Here is an 11400-nt window from a genome sequence, read left to right as displayed (position 1 = left end):
ATGTTCGCCATTCCCAGACGAGAGCGCATCTGCCTCGAGGTGGACATGGCCACGAATTGTCATCAAGATGGCGGCCCGTCCACGTTTAGAGTCTCGAGTCTAGACGTTGCGAACCTTTGCCCCGCCTCTCCGGCAAATCCCCGGCCCACCGAGGCTCCGCCCAACCTCCGCTCGACAAACCACCAAAGAGTCCCCCCCGAGCATCATCAACCATCAAGAAAAGTGCCAGCAGCTATGATCCGCCAGCCCTGGCGCCTAGGCATGCGCCGGCCGCCGCTGCCACCGCTCCCTCGCCCACGCCTCACACCACATCCCCGTCCTCGTCCCAATCCAACCACCAGCACCAGCTCCAGCACCAGCTCCAGCCTCAACAGCACAAGGCCCTCCTCAACAGCGACAGTCACAGCCGCCGAGCAGGAAGAACCGTCCATGACGCCCGCCGAGTCCGCCATCGCCGACCTCCTCCGCGCCAAGCTCCAGCCCACGGAGCTCCTCGTGCGCGACGTATCCGGCGGCTGCGGCAGCATGTACGCCATCGACATCGCCTCGCCGGCCTTCAAGGGCGCCACCATGCTCAAGCAGCAGCGCATGGTCAACGCCGCCCTGGCCGACGTCATGCGCGGCTGGCACGGGGTCCAGCTCAACACGCGCGTGTCCGAGTAGCTCGCCGAGACAGGGGACCAAGCCAGTGCCCCTTCCTCGCCTTCTCGGAACACCGCCCAGGTTCAAAAGCGGCCAGCCTGGACGCACACGTTGCGGGCTTTGCGCAAGAGGGCCCGGAATCCCTCCCCGCGGCCAGGGGCCCGTCCGTCTTCTCTGGCGGAACTCACGATGCATCGAGAGCGGGCGCCGCCGTGTGTACAATAAACATGTAATAATGCTGTACCATAGAATGACCCGGCCCATGCGGCGCACGTGCTTGCGCTCGGGAATGTTACAAATCAGTCACTCCGGACATAAAAAGACTCATGGCCAAACGACGAGGCCATATGACCACACTGTACTTGATCGAGACCACTGCTTCACACACAAGTTACACTTTGGTCATGACAGTCAGTCCATCATAAACGCGGTTTCGTTATTGAGGCAGCTCTGATGTGTACAACGGCCAAACGCCAAAAAGCGAAAAAAAAAAAGAATAATATACACTCCTTTATATGCATGTGCGCCGAGTTTCAGACATTGAAAACAAGATGAAGTAAGACAGGGGATGATGATGCTCAAAGGTCCCCCCCCCCCCCGGTCCCACGTCTCGCTTTTATGCCTTGAGGTATTTGAGAATCGCCTCCCGCTCCTCAACGGGCATGACTCTGAGCGCCTCCCGAACACCCTTCCATCCAGCAGTCTTCTGCGTGCGCACCACTTCAGCAACTTCCACTGCAAGGTGCTCTGCCTTGAGGGCATCCACCTTCTCTCCAATATTCTTTCTCTCCTTCTCGTACCACTCGGCAACTTCCCTGTCGCTCTTGCCAAAGTTGATAATGCCAGACCAGCTCTGCAATAAATGTAGGTTGCGGGCTCGCACGTCAGTGGCCTTGGAATGGTTGGAGTCGTTGACCGCTGACAAGATACTGCTGGCCATGCGTCGGAGGATGTACTCCTCGTTCAGACGACGACGCAGCCGCCAGTAGAAGTATCGGCGGGAACTAACCCACTCCAACGAGTCGCGAATCGTACCCTTGGCCTTCATACGTCCAGCACGGTCGTGCAGGTCCGCGAACTGCACAGCAATCTGGGCGTAGACTGGTAGCAGCTCCTTCTCCCGGGCAACGACCTTTTTCTTGATCTCAGCGGCTTGCTCGGGAGTCAGGTCGCTATTCTCGAGCTGCTTCTTCAGATTGGCATAAGTGCTGTCCATGCGAGCCATGGTCTCGAGCTGCTTCTCCTTGCGGTACTTGATACCAATGATACCCTCGGGTTCGAGAACACCACCACGAGCTTCAGCATCGGCGTACATCTCCATGGCCACAGGGTTAATGGTGGGATCAACGACGACCCAGGATCCGCCACGCAGCTCGCCGAAAGGTGGAATGTACACAAAGACGGGCTGTTTGTACTTGACAAGCGCATCGACAATGAAAGAACCGTACTTGAGGACTTCGTTGTACATGTCTCGCTGACCACCAGAGAAACCTCTCCAGTTGGCCAGGATCATCAACGGCAACTGCTCACCGTAGTTGAAGTCGTTGATGGCCTGAGCCGTCTTGAAAGCTGAGTTGGGATACCAGACACCACCAGCCTCATTGGTGACTTGTTCAATGGAGTCGGGGTTAGCAGGGTCGGCAGGGGTGATATTCTCGACAGAGCGAGTCTCAACAGCGATGACACCCATGGGAATCCCTCCAAGACGTGCACGACCGACTACAACAGTTCGGGCCCAGCCGCCAAGAGTCTCAAAAAAGGAGTCTTTATCAAACAGGCCGCTCTGGAAGCTGCCGTCTTCGTCATGCTTGCCGGCGATCATCCAGCGGACATCAAAAGCCTGCTTCTGAGGCGGGCAGTAAACAACGTCACGGTCCCAGGAGTCAGAACTGGGGCTAACAGGGATGGGACCGTCGCGCTTCTCAGGCACATATGCCATCCACTCGACAATGCGAGAGACACCAGCAAAGTCATCGTTGGCAGTCATATGGGAAACACCGTTGCGGTACATGATCTGAGTGCCTCCGAGCTGCAGGTTGGAAGTGTACACCTCACGTCCAAGTAAATTGTTCAAGGCAGGGGCACCAGTCAAGATGATGGGCTGGCCCTCAATCTGGACGGCACGCTGGCCGAGACGGACCAGGTAGGCGCCAATGCCTACGATAATGTTAGACCCGTGCTGTCAATAAAACAAAACATGGCAATGCTACTCACCAACTGATCGGCAGGTGACCAAGGTAACGGTGAAAATGTCATTGTAAGCACGGCTGGTGGCACCGGCGATGAGACCGGATCCTCTCAAGCATTCAACGCCCAGGCCGTCCTCACGTCCGATGATGGTGACAATCTTGTGGCGCTTCTCACCGTCCTCAGTGACCTCTTCCGTGATGACGTCGTCTTTGAAGTTCTCCTTGGTCTTCTCATCCAAGTACAGGTGGCGGAAGCCTCCCTCCTGCTTGGCAGGGTCATTCCATGCGACCTTGAAAAAGGGCATGAGCTCATTGGCCAGACCCAGACGAGCACCAGAGTTGGCAGACAGGTAGATCCGTGGAATGCCAAACTTGCGAGCCAACTCGGTGCATTTGTTGAAGAAGTTGTCTTCCTTGGGACCGAAGGAACCAATGTTGTAGGTAATGTCGTTGGCAACGACGACGAACCGGCGACCGGTGGGGTACTCGGGCGTGCGAGCCTTGAAGATCCAACCCACCATACCACAAGCGTTGGTGCCGGGCTCACGGTTGACCTCCTGAAGCGTGTCCTTGTCGTCGAGAACAAGCTCAGTGTAGGACACACACTCGCCAACCTTGGGCTGCCGGGAAGCCAGAGCGGGCTGGTCTTTGACAGCCTTGGCCCAGCTGTTTTGGATGGCTTGACGGAAGAGCTCAGGGAAATCATAGACATACTGAGTTCCCATGAGGTGAGCCTTGTATCGCTTAGGCTGGAGAGCGTTTTTGGTCGCATACGGTGTGTTGACGGGAAGCAAATGAAGAGATCCCTTCTCGCTGGTACCGCCGATGCTGTGGAAAACCCACTCGCCCTTCTCCGACTTTCGCTCGGCATACATGTCGACGTCCACGACATAGCCGGAAGTGTTGGTGATGACGACACGGAGAGGGTAAGGGGTGCTGGTCTGGGGATCCGTGCAAATAATACGGATTTCAACTTGAGAAACACGCAATCGCCAGCCACGGGCTCCAAAACGATCTAGGAAGCCTTGCAGGCTCTGCTCGACAGCCTTGGGATCGAGTTGGAAGACAGGCGTAAAGTTCATGAAGATGTGGTTCAGATCGGAAGAGTTGTTACCGATAATTTCAAGGGCATCAAAGATGTCGTTGATGACACGGTCAGCCTCGGAAATAAGGTATTCGGCAGTAGGAATCTCGTCGCGGAGACGACCAGGGCGGATGACAGCACGCGTAAAGTATCTCTTGTCAGTGTCAACAGCCTTGCCTACAGCCTCGTAGACGTGAATATTCTTGTTTTCGGTGAACACAGGCTTGATGTGGAATTTGGCAAGACGTCCCAGCTCGAGCTGGAAAGCGAGAGCCGGCTCGCTGTGACGAATACTGTCATCTTCAAGATATTCCGGGCCTCGGAAAGTGAAGTAACCCGGATAAGAGCCGTCACCATGACCGCAGATGAATGTCAGGCGACGGACACCCCGGGCCAACAACTCGCTTCGGAATTGTTCGACGATGGGCACGATACGGCCCATGAGCTCTTTATCGTCGTTGCTCTCTGCATCACGGACGGCAACATTAAGGACAGCAGATAACTCGTCGCTGGTCTTGGCATCCTTCTGAGTAGAGTTTAAAGGCTTGCGCTTCCCGCTGAGATCATTGAGGATTGTCATAGGGTTGTTCTGGCGGTTCTGCTTGTTGTGGAAAGCCAGCGTCTCAAGGGCCTTTTGAAGAAGCTCATCAGCATCCTCGAGGTACTTGCAAGGAACAATGACACCCTTGCGAGTGGGCTCCTCATCCCACTTGCTGGTCAGGTATGACATGTCGCTGATAGAGTAAATGCGCTTGACGTTCAAGTCCGGAACTCCAGGGGTACCTGGCGTCGAAGGGGCAGCAGACTGGAGAGGAAGGCCAAACTCGGACTGACCAATCTTGCGAAGCTGGAAGTCCCAAGAGACGAATTGGGGCGAGTCAGACTCGTCGTTGTGATAGTCAATCTGCTTCAAGATGTAGGCACGGTAGGCACGGCGAACGTAGACTTCCAGCGCAGCGAGCCCCACCCAGGGATCTTCGTGAGCAAAGAACAGAGGGAGGACATCGAAGACGGTATACTTGGAGTCCACAACTTCCTTGATGACGTCGAGATTAGGCTCACGGTGGTCCCAACCACTCTCTCCGTATCGGGACTCGATGACGGAGGATCGCAGAATATGCTCCATCTGGGCGGTACGTTCCTCAAGCGAAGGAAGAGAGCATTGAATCATAATCTCACGCGCCTTCAGAGAGACTTTCGAAGTAGAGCGAGATGAGAGCTCGGTCAGTTTGCGCAAGGGCTCGCGCAAGTACTTGCTGATGTTACCGACGTTGGGCTTGTTGGGGCGGTACTCATCGAGAATAGCGAGGATGAGCGAGCTCTTGGCGCTGACCCGGCTGTGCGAAAGAACCGTGTGCACAACTTTGCCAAGGTTATCCTTGTTCTGATCACGGAGCCTGAGAACAACGCTGTCCTCCTGAGCATGACTGAGGAACAGCTTTTCAACATCGACATAGGCCTCGATCAGGGACTGGATGAAGTTGAGCTCGTGAACCTTGGAGCCCTCGACGTAGGCGTGGAGAACTTGGGTGAGAGGAGCGAGAGTCGTCCTCAGGGTTTCAGCATCGTTTGCCGGCAGACTCTCTTCAAGAAACTTTTGGAATGCCTTCTGCAGAGCTTTGGCCGGAAAGTCGGAGTGACGAGACTTGGATCGCTCCACAATTTGAGCGAACTGCGAATCCAGCTTCTGAGGCATGCGGGCATGGAGAGCTGAGAACTGCGCATTCCACTCGCTGTAGGGCAGCTCGGGGTTGCGGAGGACCTCAATCAGTTCCTTGAGAGCAGGCGCCATGATGACCGAGTTGTCGTATCCGTTCAAGATGTTAAGCATGATGGATCGCAGAACGGAGAAGCGCTGGCTGGGCTTTGAGCCAACAACCAGGGAGTCGCCGTAGGGAGGCAGCTTGTCGACAAAGGCCTGTGCTTGCTTGACACGGCTGGGGTCATCCAGAGCGAGAATACCCAAAATGTCACCAGCTTCGAGAGTGGCCCCGGGTTGCTTGATGAGCTGAACAATGCCATCCTCCTGGGCTACCAAGGGCATGTACATCTTCATGACCTCGACTTCGGCATAGGTTTGGCCAGCTTTGACGTGGGAACCGTTTTCCACAGCGTACTGAACCAGCTTACCGGGACTGGGGGTTCGCAGCTGAGTAGGGTCGTTCTCCTGCTCGAGCAAGCAAGTCTTGCTATCAACGGACAGACGAGTGGCGCCGACTTCCTCCTTCCAGTAGACGTTGTGGCTGTGGCCGTCGAGAAGAATCAGCAGGCCGCCATCACTGAGGGCGCGAACGCCGACAGTGCACTTGGAGCCGTTGATGAAGAGGTGATAGCTGTCGGCACTGGCGCGAGTGGCGGTAAACTTGTATCTGAAACCCTCGTAGATAAAGTCGATGTTGAAGACCGTCTTGAGGATCTCCTTGGAAGGGACCTGGCCCTTTTCCAAGCCGGCACGATACTCGGCCACGCAGGCTTCGCTAGCAATATGGGCCTTGGTAATAGCACCGCACACGACAGCCAACATTGTGTCGGGCCTCTCGGCCGTGAGGCGTTTAGAGATGAGCTCATCCAGCCAGCCAGTGGAGATGGTGTTGTCCTCGAAGGCCTCGGTTTCGAGCAGCTTGATGAGATACTCAACAGTGGTCTTAAAGTCGCCACGAATACTCAATTCCTTGAGGGCAACGACCATGTGCTTGCGGGAAGCCTGTCGGTTCTCGCCATAAGCAAAAATGTGACCAAACTGACTGTCAGAGTAACTGTGAATACCACCTTGAGTACCGACGGAAAAGTAACCCCAAACGTTTGAGCTACTCCGGAAGTTCAACTCATGCATGACACCATTGGAGGGCTTGAAGCCCTCACCAGGATCCTCAGAGGTGATACGGCAAGCAGTGGTGTGACCAGTGGGTGTAGGACGACGCTGAGCTTGAGCAGTGCCTTCGTTTTTGAATTCAAAGTCAATCTCACCAGAGGTTCTAGGGTCCACACCGTACAAGACTCGAATGTCGCGAATGCGGTGCAGGGGCAGACCCATGGCAATCTGAAGCTGTGCAGCTGGTAGGTTGACGCCGCTGACCATTTCAGTGGTCGGATGCTCGACCTGGAGACGAGGGTTCAGCTCCAGGAAATAAAACTTGTCGTCGGCGTGCGAGTACAGGTATTCCACCGTACCAGCGGAAACGTATCCGACCAGCTTGCCAAGACGGATAGCGGCATCCTCCATTGCCTTGAAGGTGTCGGGTTTGGCGATGGTGACGGGAGCCTCCTCGATGATCTTCTGATGGCGTCGCTGGACGGAACAATCTCTTCCAAAAAGGGAGATGTTATTGCCGTACTGATCAGCCAGAAGCTGAACTTCCAAGTGCCTGGCATTGCCTGCCAACTTCATGATGAAGATGGGAGATCCGGGAATTTCGCTAGCGGCTGCCTTGTAGAGAGCTTCAAAGCCGTCTTCGCTCACAGCCTTTCGGATACCTTTACCACCACCACCTTCTGAAGCCTTGATCATGACGGGGAAGCCAATTGCCTTTGCCTTTTCCAGACCTTCTTGCCACGAGGTCACGCAGCCCTTGGCGTAGATGTCGTCTGCGACGGTGACAATACCCTTGCTGTCGATCTCTACGGCGTCGACACCAGATCCTGACCACGGAATACAAGGGACTGCTGCGTGCTGGGCAACAATTGTGGAGGAAATCTTGTCGCCAAGCGACCGCATGGCCGATCCTGGAGGGCCAATGAAGACAATCTTATTTGGCGAGGCAGCCAGCGACTCGGGTAGTTTGGGGTTCTCGGAGGCGTGACCCCAGCCAGCCCAGACAGCATGGACATTCATACGCTCAGCAATGTCCACAATCAGTTCGACATTGGCATAGTTGTGGTTGTTGGTGCCACCAGGCACTTCGACATAGTGGTCGGCCATTCGGATGTAATCTGCATTGGCCTGCAGATCCTCGGGGGTAGCCATGACGGTGAAGTGAATGGCTCTTTCGTCGCCGAACGTTTCGTAGGCCCATTTTCGGACTGATCGAATTTCTTTGACGGCGGCAATACCGTTGTTGGCAATCAAGACCTGTCACGGGCGGTGTGTTAGTTCTCACTCTGAATGAAGTGTGTGTCGATACTTACGTTGGTGATAACAGTGTGTCCGTCATGTTGCGCAACGAAGTCCTTGACCTTGCTGGGGGCGGCATTTTCTAGCCTGCTGCCTCCAATGAAGTGATCTGCGATATTGTGCTTCTCAGCGTAGGTAGCCTTGCCATTAGCAACGGGCACCACCCGGCCATTGGTGCCGTTGGCTTCTGATGCATCGGGCATGTTTGCTGTGAGAATGTGGGTTTTCAATTAGGAGGTATTAGAGGGCGCTTGGGCGCTTGGGCGAGGATTGGGAGGTGACAGGACAAATCCGTCACTTTCGCAACGTCATGAGATGGCAAACAGGCTGTCTAGAACCCTGTGGTTGGAAAATGTGTGGATTCGTTCCTGAGCGAAGGGCGGACTGCGAGTAGATTGAGAGGTTCCGCTTGGTAGGGAGAAAATCGAGAGAAGACGAAGACGTATCGAATCTTTCTTTTTGCAAAAGCCGCTAGCAATTAAACAAAAGTTACGAAGAAAACCCAGCAGTCGTCAGGGGAGGAGACAAGACGACACGCTGGCAAGGTATCAATCGGGTCGACGTGGCCAAATATTATCCGATCTCGAGGGGGAGGAGCTTCGAGATGGAACAGCTAGCAAGAAAGGTCCAAGGTTAAAACCCGCGCGGCTTTTGGCCTTGGGAAGGAAGGGGCGCAGAATAAGTAGTTACCAGTAGATAGCATCGATATGGGCAAGAGAAAAAGAGGGGGAAGGCAGACGGAGGCGGAGGTGAATTTGGCGAAGGTCAGTTTGGAGTTTGAGCAACGGTATGCAGATGTCGGGATAACGGGCAGTTGTCGATTACGGTCGGTTGTCAAATTGAATCTGTTGGGGCCAAAGGACCAAACTCAATGGCACCGGGATGATTAGCTTGGGAGCATTTGATTGAACATGACGGCTTTGGTTTAGTGAGACTCGGGTCTGGCTGGTGCTGCTGGGGGTGGCCTCGGGGCTACCCGGCTCCAGTGGCCAGCGCCAGCCGAGCTCGCTCAACACCTTGAAGGTGAAAAGGTCAACGGTCAACACACGACACGGCGACCATCTGGGCCAAAAAAAAAAAAAAAGAAAAACCGGGGCGCGCCATTGACGTCTCAAGCGCTGCGTTGGCATTTGGCTTGGCGCTTCTCCCATCAATCTAACCAATCCATCACCCGCTCTCAATACCACCCGCCTGCGGTTTGTTACATTGGCATTGGCATGGCATCGTCATTTTCCTGCCAAGTTCATCCCGGTGTTGGATCGACAAGTCGTCGTGGGTTGGGGTTGCGGCGACACGGGTCCGGTATTTATTACTTGGTCACTTACCCTGAGTGTTGGTCAGATGCGCTTCGCCATTGACAGGCCGTTGGTTGGATGCCGTCTTTATCGCCAGGCGTTAGCCGTACCGACAGCCGGTGAAAGGGACGGATGAGCTAGGCGACACAAGTCGAGCAAAGACCGAAACCGAAAGAAAGCAAAATCAAACCGGGGCGAGGGCATGCCGGGCTATGTATCAAAATATTACTCCGAACCATCGACATGGCACATGAACGAGGGCATGTCGGGAGACGGTACGGCGGAACCCTCAAGGTGCCCAGGGCTGTCGGCCTACGGACTCCGTACTGGGCATGGAGTACGGAGTATTGCTTGTGAGCCCTTGGGCAAAGCTGACAGCGACCCTGGAGTCCCGGATTCCGAAATTGCCTGCAGCACGCAGTACGCCGATGGAGAGTGTTTGGGCGCAGAGCCGCAGCCGCAGACTCCAAGACAAAAAGAAATCCATGGTCGGGAGTCGGGACTGAGGAGCAGCAAATCTCAGACTTCCTCCCTGGCTGGCATGGCATTTCATAGCGCCAACCAATCAAGGGCCAACAGACGCACTCGCACCCGCACCCAGATTCCGGCTCGAGACGGACTCGATCTGCCTCTCGGCGGCGGTGATGGCAACATGACCGTCCTTAAGCAGTACACTGTGAATTTCGTGGGTGTCGCGCCTCTCAAGCCGTAAGCGTAGCGTTGCAAGCAGCCTCACGAGTCACATGGACGGCCTGTCCCAAGCCACGTTTTTCTTTTCTTTCTCTCCATTGTCCGCTGTCAAACCCGCGTCCCCCGGCCACAAAAGGTCAACTCTCGGCGTCGAGCCGTGAGTACAGATGACTGCGTCTTGGTACTCGGGACCTCTTCGGGAAACCACTATCAGCCCGTACCGTCCAACCGTCGGCTCCCCGACACGATCCACGGATCCGAGGGGCCCCATGCCCCAATTGTTGAGCACCCACCCACCAAGTCGAAATTTTCTGCCTCCCACCCCCCACCCCCACCCCCAGGCGATGGCCAACAGAGGAACCCGCTGCGGCGGCGTGCCCCAACATTCCCTGCGCCTGCCGTGCTCCAGCGGCGACACTTAAGTAAGTACGGAGCGAGTACGGAGCACGTGTTCCGTATATCAGGCCTACAACGACAACCCTCATGGCAGCTGATGAGCCCTTTGAAGCGCTAACGGCCAATTCAGGCGTATTACTCAGCAGAACTTGGGCAGAAAACTCGCCCAGCCAGCTCGGGGACCAGGGTAAGCTGACACGGGCCCGCTCAGTCAATCGTGCGCCAGGCATCCGTCCACGATCCCAAGATTGGAAGTCAGCACCAGTCACGACTCACTGCCACGACGATAATGCCACACGTACTCCGTGCGCATACTCCGCAACGCAGCCAGCCGTACGCGCGACAGCACCATTCACCGTCCAGAAAAGGGGGACAGATACAAGCGCAAGACAGGCACAATTCACAGCCGCAGCAGACATCGACAACCGACACGCACAAGAGTCAAGACTCATCGACGCCATCTATTCCATCTAGGTATTTCCATCCTCAACTTCAAGAACCAATCCCAATCCCGCCTCCAGGTATCATTGTCCCGACGGCATACCTCATCCTCGAACCGAGAGTTCACATTACTCCCACGCCCCCTTCCCGAGGACACACCTCAGGCAAATATCCGGTCTGCCATCGTGATTCGTGGGCAATAGCGTATGGCACAATCTTCCTCCAACCGTTCCAAAGCGCCATCCCTCCCGGGATACTTCATCGTATTGTCGGCAAAATCCATGCGTGCAACAGCAAATATACTAGAACCCAGAAACTATGTGCCCGAATAGAGAGGTCATAATCATTATAATGAACAAAAAGCATCGCCTTGAACTAGAATCGCTTGATATCTCATTGTGTCGTAAACGAGTTCATGGAAAGAATCGTAGCACTGTGTTGACTGTTGAGCGTCGGCGCCAGCACTCTACCCATTCGCAAACACACCCACACGCACAACCCCGGCATTAATTTTGATCATGGTGCCTGTCGAAACGTCAACTCGGTTGTCGT

At 55.2% G+C, this 11400-nt stretch overlaps 2 protein-coding genes across 2 annotated transcripts; one reads left to right on the top strand and one right to left on the bottom strand.

Annotated features, from left to right (window-relative positions):
• On the top strand, nucleotides 1-663 carry MAM_05215 (benomyl/methotrexate resistance protein; the record flags this gene model as incomplete). The annotated part of the gene is made up of 1 exon (XM_040824013.1): nucleotides 1-663. One exon carries the CDS (start codon nucleotides 1-3, stop codon nucleotides 661-663), a length of 663 nt encoding a protein of 220 aa, XP_040678172.1.
• Nucleotides 664-1258: 595 nt separating this feature from the next.
• On the bottom strand, nucleotides 1259-8229 carry MAM_05214 (acetyl-CoA carboxylase; the record flags this gene model as incomplete). The annotated part of the gene is made up of 3 exons (XM_040824012.1): nucleotides 1259-2799; nucleotides 2857-7984; nucleotides 8041-8229. The coding sequence occupies 3 exons, from the start codon at nucleotides 8227-8229 to the stop codon at nucleotides 1259-1261; spliced, it is 6858 nt and encodes a 2285-aa protein (XP_040678171.1).
• Between the last annotated feature and the right edge of the window lie 3171 nt (nucleotides 8230-11400).

Source organism: Metarhizium album (assembly GCF_000804445.1).
Source record: "Metarhizium album ARSEF 1941 chromosome Unknown scaffold_12, whole genome shotgun sequence".
NCBI lineage: Eukaryota > Fungi > Ascomycota > Sordariomycetes > Hypocreales > Clavicipitaceae > Metarhizium > Metarhizium album.
This window is presented reverse-complemented; position numbering and strand designations above follow the sequence as displayed.